At 39.6% G+C, this 22,192-nt stretch overlaps 2 protein-coding genes across 2 annotated transcripts in view; both read left to right on the top strand.

Moving 5' to 3' along the window:
• Positions 1-2,664: 2,664 nt before the first annotated feature.
• Positions 2,665-12,893, top strand: tamm41 (TAM41 mitochondrial translocator assembly and maintenance homolog). Its single transcript, XM_036560090.1, has 8 exons — positions 2,665-3,124; positions 4,146-4,328; positions 4,584-4,676; positions 5,002-5,152; positions 6,125-6,270; positions 9,182-9,347; positions 11,958-12,020; positions 12,122-12,893. Exons 1-8 carry the CDS (start codon positions 2,987-2,989, stop codon positions 12,196-12,198), a joined length of 1,017 nt encoding a protein of 338 aa, XP_036415983.1. The 5' UTR covers positions 2,665-2,986; the 3' UTR covers positions 12,199-12,893.
• Positions 12,894-15,363: 2,470 nt separating this feature from the next.
• vgll4b (vestigial-like family member 4b) overlaps positions 15,364-22,192 on the top strand; it is a 45,752-nt gene continuing 38,923 nt past the window's right edge. Inside the window, exons 1-2 of the mRNA XM_036559182.1 lie at positions 15,364-15,470; positions 16,325-16,404. Of these exons, the coding sequence (XP_036415075.1) occupies positions 16,341-16,404 (64 nt within the window). The 5' untranslated portion in view covers positions 15,364-15,470; positions 16,325-16,340. The remainder of the gene's footprint in view (positions 15,471-16,324; positions 16,405-22,192) is intronic.

Here is a 22,192-nt window from a genome sequence, read left to right as displayed (position 1 = left end):
CAAACTGAACATGCGGCCCTCGGCAGATTAGCCTCAGCGAGCTAACTGGCTAGCTATGCAAAGTTTGCAATGCAAAAGTTTTTTAAGAAGTTTGAGCATAACATGCATAATGTGTGTGCATAGTTAATTGGTCTGACTATAAACTCGGAGCAGAACTCAGAACTGTGCTGTAGTGCCTTTATTTTTGTCCTTGTTAGCCATGTAGCCTTCAGCATGCTGATGAGTCAGATATCAGAGTAAAGCGATGAAGTCGTATCAGCAGCTGTGTATAACAGATGGAGTAGTTTGTAGCTTAAACCCAGTAAATCAAATGTTAAGGTTTTGAAATATTCAGAGTTTTGAAGCAGTTTATTGCTATAGTTTATAACAGCTTTGTCCACCATTATTTTGGGGTTTGAAACGAGGAAATGTGTCAGGCCACTACGGCTGCATTCATTTACAATTTAGACTTGACGGTCAATGTGATCTGCCGATGACAGCAGAGATAGGGTATAAAAACACTGCAGTCAAGTCGGACACATTCTGTTTTCCTTAGCATGAGCTCACAATGATAGCCGATCTTGCGGCCTTTCTGTTGCAGATGAAATCAAAGTGCTCTAAATAAAAACTACAGTGTTTGGTGGTCATATGTAAAAAAAAAGAGCTGCCAGAAGGTGGAAATTCCCTTTGGGAGAGATATCCATAGATAACGGATCTGAAGTTCTCAGAATAAAAACATAACATATGTGACACACATCATGTTTGTCATCTGAGATTCCAGCCAACCAGGGTGATGTACTGACATCACGAAGGCATGTTGTAGCTCATGCAGCAGGTAAAGAGGAACCAGAGCTGGTTTATGAGGAGCCTGGCCTCTTCCTATTTCCCTTGTTATATCAAAAACAGGACTGCAAAACGCCAGAGGGCGCCCGCGAACACGTCCTTAATGAATAGGGGTGAATCGAGCTAAACGGCTAAAAACGAAAGTTAAAATAGTTTTTAATCACTTGTCCAGAACTTTCCTTTAATTTTAGAAAGTAGAAGGATGTATTTTACTAAAAAAGCAAAGAAAGACTACCTGTATGCTTCCGTTTTTCTACAGCAAACGGGTTTTGGGCAGCAGGACGCTTACATTACTGCTACTGAGTGCAGATTGGTGGCAAGCCGAGCAGCTCATTGGTTGTTCGTGTTCCTGTTTCATGTTTTAAAATATTTTATGCTGTTCAGTGTTCAGGTTCATTAATGAATTCTTTTACATTTATAAACTATGATTTTGCCCAAATGCTCCTTCTTAACCCATTCATTTTGGACTCACTCGGAAGCGCCCTCTAGTGTTTGAGAAACCCAGGAAGACATTACAGAGCGGTAATTCTCCTCTCTACAAGTTCTCTGGAGCAACTTCAGGACTTGACTTCAGAAACTGCAGCCACTCCTGCGAGATTTTAAGGTCATGTGATGTGACAGTTTCAGATTTCTAACCAGCATGCATCACGCTAAGTCAGCACTGGACAGGGCCATTTAAGTTGAACGCAGCCAATGATTTCTGGGCAAGCTGATGTTCACTTGATCCTTCGTCCCTGTGAGGACTCATCAAACACCCTGCACTTCAGCTAATATAGCATTGGCGCTGGAGGTTCCCCCAATGCTACTATACTACAACTATACCACAACTATGCTACACTAAAGAATGGACTATAAATGGTGGTGTACAATTTTTCACATATTATTTAATACCATTTAGTGTGGACGCAGCCTAGGTGTATATTTACTGCAAAAGGCCCATATCCTACATTTTTCCACTTATAATGTTTGTGTGATTTTAAGTTACAAAACAGTCATAATTCATATTTTCTTGACCATTTTCCAACTTCTGTTAGCCCTCAGAATTTGTCTAATGAAATACAAAGTAAGAAACAAATCTAAGCGTGACAGAATTATTGTTATCTAACTGAAGTTATCTAATATAACTTTATTGTGACACCTATGACAATCCCCAGAAATTCATCAGTCAATCAAAAAGGCTGATCAGTGCAGCATGAGTACAATTCAAATAAAAGTCATTGACTCAAAAACATTTAGTGCAAGGTACAATGTTATTTAAAAATAGGCAATTTCTTTTATAATTTAATCTTTAAATTGTAAACAGAGGGGTGGTGATCGGGACCAGATGTCTGGAGAGCATAATGCCTCTAAAAGCTCCTTCACAGAAAGTTATTGCATAAAAAATGGTTTGAAATACACTGCCTGATGTCTGACACACTGTTTTACATTTGTTTGAGAAGATTTTGGCCTAAAATGGCATTGGTGTAGGGGTACATGCATGGCGTTGTAAGACTTGTCCCCAAAGGCAAGATTTGCTTATTTATTTATTTTGGATTTATCACTATTTTACCATCATCTACATTCCATATAAACGTTAGGAAGACTCGTGTAGGTTCACTGGTGGTTTTGGATAGTAAATAAAATAGCTGTATTTGTGTTGTTGTCATGGTGACCCCTGGTTCCTATCATCACCACTGTAAAGAAATCTGAACCATTTCAAACCAAACCACTCTGAATGACTTTGTTTACATCGCAACTGCTGGAAAACATGTAAAGATCTTAAAAAAATTGAAATCTTATCCTTTTGTGAATTATCAATACCGCCAGAACGCGCGATGGCGCTGTGGCGCTTTTCACCGCAAATATCAGCAACCTTGTAATGGTTCAGTCTACGCTAACAGCAAAAATATCAACTGCTTTATTAAAAATAAAGGCATATAATATAAAACCTGTGAGCTGTAGTGAACCCCAGGTCATATATCATCTGAGGCGCCAGCATGTAACTGCTGCTCCATTTAAGGTGGAACGGGAAAACGCGAATAAACAGCTGGTGAACAGGAATCCAACTTCAGCCTCGTCCGTACGAGCCTGTACGGCCGTTAAATCTCAAGCATGAGGCACATTTAAATTTGAGAGCGTTTTAACGTGGAGATACAGGGTTATCTGGATAGCCTACACCTTAAAAATGACGCTTCCAGCTTTGCAAAACACGAGTGTTTTCTTTCGGAGGATTCTGTCACAGTTTCCTCAGGATATTAGCTTAGCCTTCGCCTATGGGTCTGCAGTGTTTAAACAGGCTGGCACTACTCAAGGTCAGATGGGGGTAAGAATCAACTTTTTAAACTGTGTTCTTTTCTTCTTTTTAACTGGCTTCTGTCATGGACAGGCCCCTAAGGTGACATGGTGATTATTTGTAATAAGACATGGCCACAAATTAATATATTAAGGCCACAAGTTAATTTTCTCATAACTCGTGGCCTCAATATATTATTGTGTGGCCTTAATATAGTAAATTGTGGCCTCAATAACTCACTAATGGCCTCAGTTTAGTAAATCGTGGCCTCAATACTGGCCCCTAATGTGACATCGTGATTATTTTTAATAAGGCATGGCCACAAATTAATATATTGAGGCCACAAGATAATTTTCTCATAACTCTTCTCATGGCCTCAATGTATTAATTTGTGGCCTTAATATAGTAAATTGTGGAATCAGCTGTGGACTAAACCTCTTGTTAGCTCAGCCTCATGATCCTGTGTCTTAAAGGGGAATGCCACTGATTTTCCAAAATTCCTGCTTAATTAAAGGGTTAAGATGTTAACAGAGTCATTCAGAGTGTTTTTGTGTGAAATGTTCAGTCAGAATTGTTCACAGTGGTGGTGATAGAAACCAGACATCCACCTCTAAAAGCTCCGTTACAGAAAGCTTTTGCATGAAATAGTTATGATTACACTGCCCGATAGTTTTATTGTTATTTAATTAATATTATTTTATTATAGTCTAAAACAAATATTGTTTAAAAGCATTCATGATGGAGGGGTATGTGCAGGGTGCTTTGAGGCAAAATAGTCCCCAAACAAAACTTTTTCCAGATATACCACTGTTTTATCACTATTAGCAACCAGACATCACAACTCCTTCTTCCTATCATCATCACTGTAAAGAAATCTGAAGGCATGCTTGATAGAACATCACGTTCTTTCAAAATCGTACACTGATGTGGTGGTGGTGTGTTCGTGTGTGTTGTGCTGATACGCGTGGATCAGACAAGGTTTTAAACAGTGTCAGCTCACTGTCCACTCTATGTATAATTTTTTTCATGGTATTTCTCTTTGTTGTTTTAGAAGAACATGCTGGACTTCGTGCTCGCTGTGGACGACCCCGTCACTTGGCACACAATGAACTTGATAGAAAACAGGAAACACTACTCTTTCTTGAAATATCTTGGTCCAAAGCAGATAAGCAGCATTCAGAATGACTATGGCGCTGGAGTCTACTTCAACACGTTGGTGCCCTCCGATGAACGGGTAGGTACTCCATTCATAAGTCTTTCTATTTTTTCATGAGGAGTTTTTTTGTCCGCAGTATTTCACTGATGTGTCTCACGCAGCACTAACACTCATCACCAGCAGCACTGAAGATTAACAGTGGTGTGATTTTAAGGTGAACGGTCAATTTTTGATACTTTGAGAGGAATGTTATTGTCGTTGTGGACTAGTAGCGGCTTTATTTGCTGTGAAACTGGATCATCACAAGCCTCAAGATCAGTTATGTTCTTGCAGCTCATCAAGTATGGAGTCATCAGCACTGATGCCTTGATAGATGATCTACTTCACTGGAAAACGATGTACATAGCAGGACGATTACACAAACCAGTAAGTGATGATGATGCAGTGGCAAGTAAGAACCAACAGATGGCAGTGTTTGATTACTAGCAACTTTTATCAGTATTAGATATTTTCTCTATCACCCACACTTAGCAAAGATTTATAATTACAAATATAACTTTAGTAGAATAACTGGCCATGTCAAAATTCAGATGTGTAGGACGTATTGAAGGACATCTATGATAGATGACCTGTTCATTACATTAAATACAACATCCCTGCTACTCGATCTCACGTTTAAATAACTGGTGTACAAGACACAAACCTGATGTGTCTGCATCTTATTTTATTCAACGCTGTTTGTCTTCCTGAGGTGCGGATTCTGCTGCAGAGTGAGAATGGGAAGCTGCGCGCTGCGCTGATGGCCAATCTGAAGAGCGCTATGAACGCCTCCTTCCTTATGCTTCCAGAGAGCTTCTCTGAGGAAGACCTTTTTCTTCAGATAGCTGGACTCTCTTACTCTGGTAACCAGCCTTTATTTAAACTCAGGGTACAGTGAGGGTGGCCACCATTTACAATGTAGGTTTGTACAGTATGAGGTTTATACTGTACAAAAACAAGGGAGCAAATAGAGTAAATATAATTATATAATAATGAAAGAGTAACAAAAGAGTGAAATAATCATTAAAACAGTGGAGAAGACAAACTCAATTTTAGACACAGTAAAATAAAAAAGATTCAATAAAATGAAGTAGAAAATGTAAGAATCAAACAAAACCACAAAATAAAATAAAAATGAAATTGGTGTAATTGAATAAAACAAAATCAAATAAAAAAATTAAGTATAGAATAAAAAAATAATAATGCTAAAACAGTAAAAACTTGGTTGTAACGACAGATTTATATCAATTATAATATAGTAACTGCATAAACTGCATGGTAACAAGTTGCTGATTGGATGTTAGTTTTGTATGAAATTTTGTCATTATTATTTTTTTTTATCAAATGTTTTTATTTTTGCATTGAATTAAGAAACTGAATTGTACTGAATAGTTCAGAAACTTTTTAAAACACACTGCAGTTTTGCTGGAGTGTTTTGTCCTGACTTAATCACAATACTCAGAAAAATGAAGTATAATGATGCGTCACATTGTGATTGTGTCGCAAAGTATCGTGATGCTGCATTTGTGTCATGTCGCTCAGCTTTAGTCTGTCAGTTACTTGATATAACCTTGATATAATGACACGTGAATGCACAATCTCTCCAGAAATAAGTTATTTAAGGCATCACTAGCTGAGAAACAAATTATAAACATCCACAGTTGGAATTTCGCAAGTGTAGAACAACTAATGCTTTTGAAATCTGTGGCTCTGATATATTGACAAAAGCCCTGAGTCACCTTTAATGACATGCTTGCCTTTTAGCATCATGCTGCGTGAGATTAATTACTCATGTTCAAACACGACGGTCTCTTCTGATTGTGTATTGTCTCTAGGGGATTTCAGGATGGTGATTGGTGAGGATAAATCCAAAGTATCCAACATTGTGAAGGACAACATGCAGCACTTCCGAATCTTATATAATAACATTCTGCAAGATTGCCCGCAGGTGGTGTACAAGCCACAGCAGGGGAGGCTGGAGGTGAGATGTATATTTCATACTTTAATGCTGTCCAGTAGAGTAGTTGTCCAGCAGGAGGGGACAGTGAGCAGTTAGAGCTCAGAGGCAGTTTTGGTCAGTAAGTGTTGTTACATTTTAGATATACTGTATAACTGCAGAGTTACAACCTCATTTTTCCTCCTTCTTTCCTCTAATAGAGAAACACAAACTGGACAACATTAATATCACATTTTCCAAATATGTCACTAGAGATCGGAATCTGAGTTTTCTAGAAATCCAGTAGCAATCAGAAATATAGCTTTTTCATTTTGCCAATCTGTGTTGCAGTTTTAAGAGGTAAGTAAAGTGAGGCAGGTATTTGTATGTTGCTGCAACGCCCGTACCAAAATATTGTAGCATAATTATACACAACTCATTGGGCTCAATAGCCAGTCATTTATTACTTTTGATGTAGCTCTTATTTAAAACATCTTATTTAAACAGGCAACCGATTTTTCAATTAACAATTTAAAATACCATTTTGACCCATTAAAGAGGAATAGAGTAAATAATGTTTTTTATATGTGTATATGACCCAAAGTGACCATCAGGCCAAAAAAAACTCTACTGAAAATTGGCCAATTAGGCTGTAAAGAAAGCTCTGTATATCACAGTATTAGGTGATACTTAAGTTAGCTTTATTGACTTTATAAAGTTAATGCTACACCATGCTACTCTGTGCCAGAAAAACATCTTTGTGCTTTCTTTTGTTTCTGTTTGTGAACTCTAACCATTTCTGGAAAGGGAACTTACAGGTTATTTCATTCATGTATTGTGGGCTGCTCTTTCAAAACAGTCTAAAGCACCCAGCATATTACACACGCTGCAGCTAATCGTCACGTCCTGCATAGTGAGATTAAAGAGCACAAAATAGGATTAAAAACTCAAACCGGCTCAAATCAGCTTTTTTATGGAATAGAATGTTATTTTGGATATAATGATCATTATTTATTAAAATGGGCATTTCTGTCCCTTTTGATCTAATTTGTAAGGCATTATTTGAAAAATATTTTAAAAATGCTCCCTGTCAATCTAAAGACCTTAAGATTAATAAATGCATGACTGACTTGTTGCAACGATGGCATCCTATTACAGGACGACACTTGAATTCAGTGAGCTCTTTAGAGTGAGCCATTCTTTCACTAATGTGTGTAAAAGCAGACTGCATGGCTAGGTGCTTGATTTTATACACCTGAGACAATGAGACTGAACGAAACACCTGCATTTAATGATTAAGAGGGGTCCCAGTACTTTTGTCTATATAGTATATGAGAATGTATAACGTTAGAAAGACGCTAAAACATATCTTTCGTATTCAAAATATTAAAAGTCATTATTACTGTGGCACCAATATCCTATACAGGTTTAGACTCGTAACTTCAAAAAGTGCTCCTTTTTTGCCTGGACTGGGTGTTGAATTCATTGCTGTATTCCAGGGCAGATTTCCTGACATTAAGAGCACTAGAAGTGTTTAAACATGCCCAGTGTTATGGGAACAAAAGCTTACAACACTGCTTATCCATCATCAGGAAGAGTAAAGAACTCTTCATATTTACTGGGACAGAGAATTTCAGAGACGGGTGTGGTTGCGGGGTACACTTACTGATTTGTAGGTTTGCTGACAAAGCAAATAGGCTACCAAACACCTCTGGGCTGGAAACACACCTGTGCTCAGAAGAAGGCACACTTTATACCTCTACACATCTTTACTCGTGACTGTACCTTCTGTGTACATTCGGAAGATTAGTCGTTTAGTTGCTGGATTTATTTTACTTTAAAGAACCACAAATTTCTTTAATGAGGAAGCAAACAGGGCTAGAGCAATGAGTCAATGTCATCAGTGTTATTGACGTGAAAAACTGATGACAATTCTCATAATCAACACGCTAACATGACTTAAGCATGACTTTCAGTTGGCATTATTGATGAAATTGTTGTCAAGATGGATTTAGAACCAGGCTGATCAAACCCCATTCTGACACAGCCAAAGTGTATCCAGACAGTCTTGCAATGAGTGAATTCAGCTACTTTAAGGTCATTAATTGCTGAAACAGCTTTGGGCTGTGGAGCAGTGGAACTGCATTCTCTGGAGTGATGGAGCTCCATCTAATACCTTGGGATGAGTGGGAGTGATCCAGAACTGACCATCCAACATCAGTACCTAACCTCATTAATGCTCAATCAAATCCTCACTGCAATGTTCCAACATCTAGTGTAAAACCTTCCCAGAGGAGTAGAGGCTTGTAGCACAAACTACTACTATTCACTATTAATACCCCTCATTTCAGAAAAAAATGCTTGAGTTTGCAAAGTTTTGGACATGTAATGAATAGTTGATTGTAGGGGGAGCTCTTTTCAATGGGTCAGTTTGCAACCACGCAAGTTTTTGTTTTCATTTTTTTTATGTATCCACAAACAAACTTGAAAATGCTGGATTATCTAAAATTCCTGAGTACCCATGACATGATGGTCTTGCATTTCTGAATAATTTCCCTGCAGATTATACGTGTAATATAATGTGTGTATATAAATCATCGCTGCCGCAACAATACCTTGTATCTTGAATTGCTAATTTTGTAGAAGCAGGAAAAACATTCTTAATTTTAATGTGAATTTATGTAGCAAGATTACTTATTATTAAAGGGGAATTCCACCTTTTTTTCAAGATTTTTGCACAGTTACATTGCTAAGATGTAAACAGTCATTTGGAGTGTTGTGAAATGCAGTCCATGCAGGGTGTTGTAAGGTAAAAATTCCCTGTTTAAAAAAAAAAAAGAAAAAATGGTAGAACTCCCCTTTTACACTTCTCCTATAGGTTCGTTCATCATGAAGTTCCTACAGTCCTGAAATATTTTGTTTTGGGAGCTCAGTTTTCACACCTGTTTGTCTCCAGGTGGACAAAAGCCCTGAGGGCCAGTTTACTCAGCTGATGGCTCTGCCGAGGACCCTCCAGCAACAGATCACACGGCTGGTGGATCCACCTGGGAAGAATAGGGATGTGGAGGAGATTCTGCTGCAGGTGGCTCAGGACCCTGACTGTGGCTTGGTAGTACAGCAAGGTAACATGTTCTCTTCGTCAGGTCTCCACAAACTGGCCTCAAAAAGACTTCTTTAGGGCCAGAGAATGAAGTCACTGTCAAATACATGGTTGTATGCAGACGTTTGGGTCAAATGTCTTGTTGATTTAGTAAGTGAACGTTAAACACATTAAGTGAAAAGTTAACACATTCTTTACAGAGAAAACGTCCGTACATTTTAATGCACAATTAGTCTTTATTTGCTGAATTTAGCATAACATAATTCAACTAAAATGTTGTCTGGGCAAAAGTGGTGGCATGTTTTATATTTTATGGTTTACTTTTTTCCAATATGTTAAACTCAGGACACAAATAGAAATAGTGCACTAAAATGTGCAGAGAAATGTCATAAAGAAGTGTGTTCTCTGTAGAGAATGTGTTAACTTATTTTTACAACACCATCACTATCATCAACGAAATGTGTCATTTGACCAGGGGTGTTCGAAGCTTTGCCTACAACTAAGTTTTTCTTGGCTGGCCTCATTACTGTGGAGAGACATTTGTGCCAAATTGAAGTGAGATCACTTCAGTGGAAAAACGTGAAATGCGGGACACACATGAAGAAACGTGCCAAAATGACAAGTGAATCATTTTAACGTTGCTTAAACTTGTTACTGAAAACCAATACATGACAATTCAAATTTTAAAAAATGAGATGCTGAATTTGTCAGAATTGAACACAGTCCACCTTGAAATGTAGTCAGTGCACAGCTGCAGTGCTTTCGACCATGCAGTACTTCAAACATATAAGCCTCAGTAAAATGCAGTCATAACATATTGAAGTGAAATGTAATACACATAAGATTGTGTTTACACAGTGTATTCCACATGTCAATATGGTAATGTCATGTGTGCATTGCATGTCATGTTTCTACATTGTAATGATGGCTTTTCAGTTTCCCTTCCATACATTACAGACAAATTATATAGCATATTGCTTTCTGTTCTAATTAGATTTTATCACCCTCATAAAAGAACGCTTTTTCTATGCTACTTTATAATGTGGTTGTTAAAAAGTTTGTTCTAGTGAAAAATAGTATCTGCTTTCAACATAATTCCACAGAGGAATTATTATTATGCAACCTTCTATCACATGTCAGTGGTAGAGAGTAAACAACAAGTTAAAACTCCTCTCTTGTGAGCACTATGCTTTTGTCTTATGGCAAACTTTTTGTGACAGAAAACCGTGGGGCCACACTGTGCTTCACACGAAAAAGCTCTGTTTCACCTGGCGTGCGTCCTTAGTTTACACCGTGATATGGAGTCTTCAGCAGTGACTAAACAAACCAACTTTCACCTGAACTCAGCTGCAGGTGTTAAAATGCCATAAATCAAAAAGCTTATTGACTTAACCGTGAGCCATGTCAAGGTTAATGGGCCCACAGCTTGTTTTAGGATCAGCCACCTGTGTTTTTGCTACCTCAGGGAGTTGTGGGCCTCAGTGCTGAACTTGCTAATCTTGGTTTATGCTACTGCTGCTGATAGAATGCAAAACGATTTGCAGATTAGTGGCCATACGTTAACGCTCAGAATCCAGGACTATTTGCAGGTAGCTCAACACGAAAAGAACAAACAATGAATGACTTTTTAAACCAGATAAGGTTCTCAGTAATGAGTATTACTTCATCTCACTGAACCGGTTTGCCTAGCTTTGGCCACATGGAGGTTTTTCTGAATACGCGCCCAACTGTCCTTTTCATGTACAGTACTGTGCAAATGATTTGTGTTTAAACAAGCTACACACTATGTAGTATACGTGTATACAAAAGTATACGTGAGCATCACTCCTACATGAGCGTGTTGGATGTCCCATTCCAAAAACAATGGGCATTAATATGGAGTTGCTCCCCTTTGCGGCTATAACAGTCTCAACCCTTCTGGGAAGCTTTCTACAAGATTTTGGAGAGTGTCGGTGGGAGTTTGTGCCCATTAAGTCTAAAGAGCATTTGTGAGGTCAGGCACTGATGTTGGACGAGAAGGCTGGACTCGCAATCGACCCAAAGGTGTTTAGTGGGGTTGAGGTCAGGGCTCTGTGCAGGCCACTGGAGTTCTTCCATACCAAACTGGTCAAACCATGTCTTTATGGAACTCGCTTTGTGCTAAGGGGCTCAGTCATGCTGGAACAGGAAAGGTTCCTCCCCAAACTGCTGACACAAAGCTGGAAGCGTATGATTGTCTAAAATGTGTTTGCATGCTGAGAAAAAGCCCCAGCCCATTATCCCTCCCCCACCAAACTTTACTCTTGGCACTACTCTTGCTACGTAGGTAGCGTTTCGTGAACTCTTCAGTACGACCCATTCTACTGCCATTGTTTGTGGAAATTGCAAGGCTGAGTGCTTGATCTTACACTCTTGTTAGTAACGTATGTGGCTAAACACACCTGAATCTAGTCATTAGGAGGGGTGTCTACATACTTTTGGCCATATAATGTATTTACGTGGACTCCGTTTCCCAGAAACATCTTAACAAGTTGAGAGAGTTTTCATTTTGATGCTTGTTCTACCATTTGAGAATCACCTTTGCGCTAAGATGCCCAGGGTGTTCAAACTTCTGCATACAATTGTATATAACATGTTTTCTTTCCTTTTAAAGGGATCTACTCAATAGTGAAAACCTCCAGCATAACACAGAGTGCCAAAGGAATCATTACAGCAGGTAAATCAGTTTGTCTGTTTTATCTCATATACATTTTTCACTTATTAACCAGTTTCATATTATCTAAAGTACAAAAACTGACACTTTGACTCTTTCCAAAGGACTCATGAAATCGGTGTCATATAGTACGAAAAAGCTGCGGAAAATGTGGAGAGGCTGGAGGAGAAAGACGCCATGACTTCTCGTCTCTTTCCCTGCTTTTAACGAACTCTGTTGCACTGACTGACCATTATCTGTGTGTGCACCCTGTCCTTGTTAAATAATTTCAGATCTGAGTGTATAACATTTTATATAAGAGCCCGCAAGTTGTGTCTAAGTGTAATACTGGTAGAGAAGTATTCAGATGAACGGAGAGAGATTTATTTATGGTTGTATGTGATTTATATGTTGTATAAATTCCATAATGACTGATTTTAGGCATGTGTGCAGATTTGCTGTCTTTGCTCTGTGCTGCTCTGTGGGGGATTCATGATGGACATCATACTGTTACATCTTTAAACTGGACTGAAAGTGATTGCCAACATGCCACAGGTTTCTGAACAGATTTTGTAAAATGAGTATTGCCAAATGGTTTGATTTCAAATAAATAAATCAGTAAACATACAAACAAATCTGCCAGAATTGACTGGATGCATATCTGGCAACCCCAAGTGATACAGTACAGTCTTTGGTACAGTAAGTTAGTAATAGTAGAAAATAAAGGTAACGATTTGAGTATGTCTCGTTTATTATTAATATATCCCGTTTCCATCCACTTTTAACACAAATTGCAATTTGTTTTTAAAAAGATTTTTGCTGCCCAGCAGCTTGTTTACATCACGCTCACTTTTAGTGATACAACACTTTACGTAATGATGCCCTTTGCTGTTTTGTAAGTTTTGGGTTGCTTTTCGATTAAAAAAAAGTTGTTAGACATTTACGTCTATAATTTCATGTTTGTCACAATTTGTCTATGTTTGGCTCCCCTGATTTCCCCAAAACCTACTGATAAGGTCATTCTGTTTGTTTTTATTTGTTTCTTTTTTTAATTTTATGAATTTTATGAAAGTTTGAACGATCACATAAGAGATGATATTTCTCTGCCATAAAAGGATTAAGTTGGAGCAATCGAGCACAATCATAGTTTATTAATGATTAAACATTTTTAATATGAAAGAATACAATCATTTCCTGAACAGAGAACAGCATGAAACATTTTAACACTGCTGTTATATATTTAAAAGCTTTTGATCTTGCGTTATAGGAGTTTAAAACGGCACCTCGTGTTCATGACGTCAGTGAGCGTGAACAGCCAATGAGCTGCTCCGCTCGCCAACCAATCTGCACTCAGTAGCAGTAATGTTAGAGTCCTGCTGCCCAAAACCCGTTAGTTGTAGAAAAAAGGAAACATACAGGTCAGTTGTCTTTGCTTTTTTAGTGAAATACGTCCTACTTTCTAAAATTAAAGGAAAGTTCTTGGGGAGTAATTAGAAACGAATTTAATTTTTAGGTTTTAGCCGTTTAGCTCTGTTTACCCTCATTCACTGAGGACTTGCTCGCGGGCGCCCTCTGGCATTTTGCAGTCATGTTTTTGATATAACGGGGGAAATAGGAAGAGGCCAGACTCCTCATAAACCAGCTCTGATTTAACTTCTCTGAGTAGGATTAGTGAGCTCAGTTACAATGGCTGAGCTTGATAATGTTTGTAGTGTTTGTGTGACGGAATCTGCTGTTGCACAGTAATGAGCAAACCCGTATGACGTAACGTTAGTGTCGGAAATTGTTTACTACCATGCGCCAGTTCTGTTCCCTACAGTGTTCTATGTAGTGATCCAGGTTTTCCAGTGTAGGATTTAGTGATTCGGAGATTTGAATAATCCATGCTGGGTATTGTAGTGAGAAAATACTGATGAACGAAAACAATATAAAATCGTGAGTTAAAAGTAACATTACACACTTAAAAAAGATGTTTTTTTAGTAAAAGCAGCAGTTCTTTATAGAACCATGAACACTCAAAAAATCATTTGCATGCATAAATGGTTGTCTGCTTGGTGAAATATTCTTCAGACTGATGGAAATGTGTTGTACACTGATCAGGCATAACATTATGACCACCTCCTTGTTTCTACACTCATTGTCCATTTTATCTGCTCCACTTACTATATAGGTGCACTTTGTAGTTCTACAATTACAGACTGTAGTCCATCTGTTTCTCTGTATACTTTGTTAGCCCCCTTTTACCCTGTTCTTCAGTGGTCAGGACCCCCATGGACCCTCACAAAGCAGGTGCTATTTGGATGGTGGATCATTCTCAGCACTGCAGTAACACTGACGTGGTGGTGGTGTGTTAGTGTGTGTTGTGCTGGTACGAGTGGATCAAACACAGCAGTGCTGCTGGAGTTTTTAAACACTGTGTCCACTCACTGTCCACTCTGTTAGACACTCCTACCTTGTCAATCCACCTTGTAGATGTAAAGTCAGAGACGATAGCTCATCTGCTGCTGCACAGTTTGTGTTCGTCATCCTCTAGTCCTTCATCAGTGGTCATAGGATGCTGCCTACAGGACACTGTTGGCTGGATATTTTTGGTTGGTGGGCTATTCTCAGTCCAGCAGTGACACTGAGGTGTTTAAAAACTTCAGCAGCACTGCTGTGTCTGATCCACTCGTACCAGCACAACACACACTAACACACCACCACCACGTCAGTGTTGCTGCAGTGCTGAGAACGATCCCCCACCCAAATAGCACCTGCTCTGTGAGGGTCCATGGGGGTCCTGACCACTGAAGAACAGGTAAAAGGGGGCTAACAAAGTATGCAGATAACAGATGGACTACAGTCTGTAATTGTAGAACTACAAAGTGCACCTATATAGTAAGTGGAGCAGATAAAATGGACAATGAGCGTAGAAACAAGGTTATCACGAGTAACGAGGTGGTCATAATGTTATGCCTGATCGGTGTACATGGTTCTACATAGCACCAACTCATGGTTTTAAACACAACCATTTCCTTTACTAAAGGACCCTTGAAAAATGTAAATGTGTATATTACACACGACTTAAAGTCCACTTTTTGGCTTTAGCTTTATTAAAACAAACGTAAACATCATTAAATACCTTCATACCCTGAAAAAAATCGTGATATTTCCAGCACGTTTGTAAACTCTACCTGTTGCTAGGATATGATGTCACCCGCGTATTTGCATAATTTATGCTGATCTCATTTTATGGTCCTCAGCCAATCAGAAACTTCCCCTCTCACCACCTGCTAGGAAGAATTCCATCATTCCAATCATTCTTCCCTTCAGCTCGCCCAGCGCTGCGCCTCAGCGGAGTCCTGGAGCACTTGGAAGCACTTGGATCACTGCTGGCGCTTTCTGTGGACCTAAACAGCACCTTGTGGGCTTTTTTTTTATTTAAAATCCTTTGTTTTCGTGACCTACGACCTTCCAAAGTGGCGCTCCAAAGGGGTATGTAACTTAGGCAGATGAGCTCTTTCTTTACGCGCGTTGAGAGCACGACTTTTATTCTGTAGTGGCACTTATTTATGTCATGAGGTTTGTAAAACGTTAAGGAATATAGGCTTTATTTGAGGTTAAATGCACTTACAGCACGTTACAAAGTAAGTTGTGGTATATACACACACCACAACTTCATTAGAGTAGTCAAATAATCCATAGAACTAAATTAAAATGCACTTTGTGGTTTAGGCTGAAATTGCCTCACAGAGTGGTTAGCTGATAAGAAAAAAACACACTGGTCACTTCCTGGAGAGCCATGCTTCACCCTGTTACTCCGTTGTAAATAACTAAGCAGAGCTTGGCTTCTCAGTCAAATTTCCCGTTCCACCTTAAATAATGCCGCGGTTTCATTCTGACGCCTCAGGCGTGAGAATGCAACTGCGGCTCATTTAAGGTGGAATGGGGAATTTGACTAGCCTCGTTTGCGAAAATAAGATCAATGGCTTGAAATGGTGCAAAACAAGTTTCTAAACCTCAGTTTTCCTGCTCAAGTGTCCACTGCATACATTTTTAAGTGACCCCCCCTCCCCACCCCCCAGTTCAAACTAACCTACAGTGGTATCTTTGGAATGTTAAGTGTGGGAAGTGGGACGAGGAGATATTTGGCACTTCATTCATGCAGTCAGGATTTTTATTTTGTATATTTTATTTTTTTATTTTTAGTTTTTATTCAAGAACTCAGTCACACAGGAGGGATTTGTCTTTCTCTCCTGGCTCGTCCAGCAGCAAGAAAGCTGCTGGTTTTCTTTTTTTAGACCCTGTTTCAACCCCCTGGCGTTTCAGAACTTATAATTTTCCATCAGGGTTTTGCTGCCAAGGATGGAAACGCCTTTGGATGTTTTGTCAAGAGCAGCATCTTTAGTGCACGAGGATGATGAGAAACGTAAGTACTTATTTTCTTATTTATAACCCCGTGCAGTGTGGTTCAAAAGTTTGGACACTTATTTTGCCTTATAAATGTATCTAAATTTTTTTTTGTGTGTGTAAAATGATGATAGTAGTGTAAGAAAGATATAAAACATGGAGAATGAAGTTGCCTTACCTCAAAAACAACTTGAAATATTGAATGAAAACATATTAAAACGCCTTCTGCCTACACTGTAAGAGTTATTATTGAATAAAATAAAAAAATATTATTGACAAGTCATTCCAAACTTTTGAATTTGAATTTCAAAATCTCTATGTTCATTTGTTTGTTTGTTTTTACGTACTTTGAAAGTGACATTTGCCTTGTACTTCATTCCAAACTGTGCAAACTGTGCCTCGTTTGTATTTGGGTGAGCTTGTCCTTTGGCTGCTACATTGATATTGCCCTTTTTGCGTACTTTTACCATTATATTCTAATTTGTCTGGCACAATTGGGAGTTTTTCTTGTATGCACATGCTGTGCCTACGCATTTGGAGCTCATGGTTCAGGTGGTACTGATGAGACATCGTGCAGTGTGACATCATGTGCCTGGAAGTGCAGCAGGACCAGTCTGGGGTTGTAGCAAGACGCTGCTTGGAAGGCCTCCAGAAACCACCACCACCACCTGGTCTGACCGCTCAGCCTGCACAGTCATACCCCAGCCAAATAATATTTCCATAATCGCTTGGAAAAAAATTCCTTCCTAGATTAAGCGCAAACAAATCCTACTCAGCAGGCGTTGTAATTCCGGGTGCCCAGCGTACGAATGGAAAAAAGCCGCAGCTTTTCAAAGCGTGCTTAACCAGCACTGAGGGCTACAACGGATTTTTAAAGGGCCCATATTTGACATTTTCATTCTATTTTAATCCAGTTCATATTTGAATATTTGCAGGCTGCAAAAACAGCCTGTTTTTTAAAATAGTTTTTGTCATGTCATGAGAACCAACTCATTTGCATATTTCCACCTGTTCAGCCCACAGAAGTTTAGCCCCGCCCACTCATACTGAAGTTATAAGGAGTGTTTCAGTTCTGAATGAGGCACAATACAGGACAGCCAATCAGAACAGAGATGATTTATATATAATATCTTAAAGGCACAGTGACAAAAACAGCCTCTAAGGAATAAAGAGAGGCTGGAAGTCTTCGGTTCCGGTGCTGGGTTCTAACTCATCTTTGATAAGGACGGAGTGGAAACTGGGTCAGCATGTCAAAGCTGAAGGTTCTCGCATCAGTTGCTTCGGTGACTGTGGACAAAGCATCTGCTCGAAGTGGCTTGCGTGCACCACCTCCCCTGCTGTGTTTTTGTTTTGGCCTGGGCTGATGTCACTCTTGTTGTGGTTGTGCATGCCCCTTTGTCCTCTCACAATGCGCTCGACCTGTTTTCACAATAGTGAGCCCAGTTGAAGCGCTTCCCGCTTGTTTTCTTTTATGACAAAACCTTTGGAATGCTCTCGCTTGCTGGAACACTTCAAGGGAGAGGCCTTGACTCACGCCAGTATACTTCTGGCCCTGTTCCACCAGCCAGGAACGTGAACAGCATATTCTGAGAGAACGCGCAATTAGCTGGAAGGAGTGGTTGCTGTTTTGTTTTGATGTAAGTCAGGTGGTGGCTGCAGAGTCTTCCAGGCTGCTTGGTTTACTCCACCCAGGGCTGAGAACAGCGCAGCCCAATTACATTAAGCCCTCTAACACCATTAGAGGAGTAGGACATGGTCCCAGTGTGTTTAATCACTTTAAAGCTAACTAAGCGCATTCGACCAAACAGGGCCTAGTCTACACACTTGAAAAAGATGGTTCTTCAAGGGTTCTTTAGCAAAGAAAGTGGTTCTGTATGATTGATGGAGAATGTGCTGTAGATGGTTCTGTATATCACCTTTTTGAAAAGGGTTCCATATAGCACCAAAAAGAGTTGTTCTATTGTTACAAGCTTGACATAGTAGAGCTCTTTTTGGTGCTACATAAAACCCTTTTCAAAAAGGTGATCTACAGCACATTCTCCATCCATCTGAAAAACCTTTTCATGATGCAGCAAAACATTTAATCAGGCAAAGGGTTATTTGAGTGGTAATGGTTCTATATAGAACCACTTACTTTACTAAGGAACCCTTGAAGAACCATCTGTTTTAAGAGTGTTGTAACAATAGCAGAACCTTTTTGGTGCTATATAAAACCCTTTTCAAAAAGGTGCTGTATAGAACCATCTACATCAATCTTCATCAATCTGAAGAACACTTACATGATCCAAGAACCGTTTAAGCATGCAGAGGGTTCTTTGATTGTTCTTGGTTCTATATATCAAAATTCATGAATGCAGGTGTTCTAGAAACGGAGCTTTATAGAAAAAAGCTTTTAAGGATTGGCCTCAGAACCACTTTACCCGGTAAGGTCTTAGGAAAAGTGCATCACTGTTTAAATGTTGTTAGTACAAAGAAAATTTGTTATTCTAGTTATGTTCTGCAGGAAACGAGCCTTTCAGTAATATAGTGTGGTTGAGCCAAATGTGGGCGGAGCTAAGCCTTCATTAAGTGATAAAACATTTAAAAGGAAATTCCACCAAATTTTCCAAAAATTTCTGCTTAATTCTGTGGTTAAGAACTAAATAGCCATTCAGAGTGGTTTGGTGTGAAATGGTTAATTGTAGAAAAGTTTATTGACTTTGATTTCTTTACAGTGGTGGTGATAGGAACCAGGGGTCACCATGGTTACAACATAAATTTAGCCATTTTATTTACTATACAAAACCACTAGTGAACCTACACGTGTGGGATTCTTTGGGCTTACAACCCCTTGCGTGCACCTCTCGGTACCAAAACTACTATAAACCAGCGTCTCAAACATCACGCAGGTATTCATAACCATTTCATGTAATAACTTTCTGTGTGGGAGCTTTTAGAGGTGGACGTCTGGTTCCTATCACCACCGCTGTGAACGATTCTGCCTCAGTAAGAACAGAGAACTTCACATCAAACCTCTCTGAATGACTTTATTTACAGCTTAACCATTTACTTATATAGAAATTTTGATTTCCCTTTTAATCTGAAGAAGACTGAAAGAGGACATGATTTTTGCCTTTTTCACGGCACGTGGTGTAACTTCCTTCTTGGAAAGGTGGTAAGACTAGAGGCCTCTAAAGCTTTCAGTAGCATTACGTAGCTGTAATATTCTCTTAAGACATGCAATACACTTTGCTTTATGTTGACACAGTGGAGCAGCTGGCTTAAGTTTCACCTCCAACATTTAGGGCTTCTTGCCAACAGGAGGTGAGCTAGACAATGCTTCCTCCCAGGCCAGACCGCCATGCCTTTATGAAGGCGTGTTTGTTTTGGCCATGCCACTGCTGCTACTAGCACCTGCGACCCAGACCCAAACAGGAAGCTGACCTTTGGGTCCCTGGGACATTTCTTCCTCTTCTCCATGAAAGATTGATGTGGTTCCTTTGTTATTGTCTCCTAGCAATGCCCAAACACGCCAGCACCTCCTGGTCCTGGAAGAGAGACGTGTCAGTAATTGCTCACTGGTTCTTTTGTCGGAATTACGCCACGTCCATTTTTGCATCGCTGGGCTGCTGCTGTGGTATGATTAGCTGCCTTTTTGTGAGGTTATCATGTTATGTCATGCCTCGACCTCGTCCTGCTTCTGGGAAGGCGCTTTGCCGGTGTCCCTTGGAGGTTCACCGTGTGGGAGCAAGGATGAGATGTTACATTAGTGTAAAATCTCAAGTCTCACCTGGGGGTAAAAATTAAATTGGTTTTTCTTACCAATTTGAAGGCTGTCAAACTTGAGTTAGGATGGGCCACAACTAGCGTTGGGCAGTATAATGGTGTGGGAGCTCACCTATAGGTGGCGCTGATAGAAAGAGGCGAAAAAATCAGAGGCAGGGAAAACTAAGCATGACTGCAACTTGGCGGCGGCTAAGAGCTCCACTTATTACAGAACATGCTCAGCTTTCACTCCAACACTACAAACTCAACTCTGCGCTCTCAGATAGCCTCTAAACGGGACTCATTTTAGCTTCAGTTAGCTGGAACCGAGCCTGTACTGTGCTGTGTAGCACATTTGGCCTGCTAACTAAGCTCTTATTAGCTTAGCCAAAACGCAACACAGAACAGGTTCGATTTCAGCTTTCTGTAACTCCAACACCAGTCACTCCATTTTTACTCTCTCAGACATCAGTTTTTATCATCTACACTTGTGTCAGCAGAGCAGCAGTCAGTCAGAATCAAGCCTGTACTGTGGCGATTTCACTCTTTGGGTCTGTAGCCTGTTCGCTAAGCTAAGTTAGCTGGTCAAGCTACAGATCCAGACACCACAGAACGTGTTTAATTTCACCTCTATGTCCCTTCAGCTCCAACTGCTCGACTTCACTCCCTCAGATTTGAATAATCATCATCTAAACTTGTGTCGGCAGGCCTGGATCATTAAGTTGATGGCTCAAATATTTCGTGGGCCCCTATCTGGCTACCTTTTTGGGTGGTCAGTAATTTTTTTTCGATGCGTGAGGCCTATGCAGCACCACAGTGGCAGCATACTAACCACAGTGTTGTGCACGTCACTGCTATAAACACATTTTTCCCGGATTGTGAATTGGATTAGAATAGATTCAACTTTATTGTAATTGTGTAGAGTACAGGAACAGGGCAAATGAAATGCAGTTAGCATCTAACCAGAAGAGCAAAATACAGTATTATTTACATATAAAGTGCAGGAAAGTAACTGTGGTAAGCGATGCTGTGGTTACAATATGTACAACTAAGGATGGTACAGTGGTAAAAAAAATTATATAGATATGCAAGTATACCTACATATGCAGAGGGAGTGGAAAGAATGCAAATGTAGATATTATGTACTGTGAGAGCAGCATATATAAAAAAAGTAAAATAAGTAATAAGTAAAAACATGTAACTACAAATATGAATAGTGCAGTAATAGACTGTACAAATATGAGTAGTGCAATAATGCTAGGACATAAAGTGCAGTAACAGTGCAGTGAGTGCAAAGATGTGGAGTTCAGCAGGGTCACAGCCTCAGGGAAGAGGCTTTTCCTCAGCCTGCTGGTGCGGAGGCTCCAGTAACGCCTGCCAGATCGGGAGGAGGGTAAAAAATCCACAGTTAGGATGAGAAACGTACTTGATGATGTCCCTCGCCCTAAATAAACTGCAGTTATTGTAGTGCAGTAACTCAGCATCACTCAAGTGCATCATCAGATGTCAGTTTGAAATATCAGTCAACATCTCTCTGATACCGGACAGCATCTTGGATTCTCTACCTCTGAGCTAAATGTTTCAGTCACGACTTCATGAAGATAAACTCCTTGCTCCTGCACTGTTCCCCTGACTGAATTGTCAGTAATGATTTTCTCTGCCGGTCAGTGCTTACAGAAATACTACACTTAAAAATATGTAGGCCAAACGAAAGCTGAATGTCATTGTCTTGCCATGCTGGTAAGTGAGATTAGTCATCATGTGTTATTCTGTGGAATTCGCTGTTTGATGTGAGTCACTGCCTCTGACTTTGTGGCATTCTGCTTTTATGATAGGGAAGCAAGCAATATCAAATGTGAGAAGATGCTTTTCATACTGTTTACTGTAGTAAAACAGCCAGTGTTTTTGGCTGTCATGCAGTAAATGCACAGAAGAAAACTGTATGTAAGCAGAGTAAGTACATAAAGTAGATAGTATTATTTTGTGTCTTGAAAAATTAAAACACTGGTGAATCAATAGTGTGATGTGGGCTACGTTCGCATTACCAAGCTAGACTGTTTTAG

The sequence above is a fragment of the Colossoma macropomum genome, unplaced genomic scaffold (assembly GCF_904425465.1).
Source record: "Colossoma macropomum unplaced genomic scaffold, Colossoma_macropomum, whole genome shotgun sequence".
In the NCBI taxonomy this organism is placed as follows: Eukaryota; Metazoa; Chordata; class Actinopteri; order Characiformes; family Serrasalmidae; genus Colossoma; species Colossoma macropomum.
This window is presented reverse-complemented; position numbering and strand designations above follow the sequence as displayed.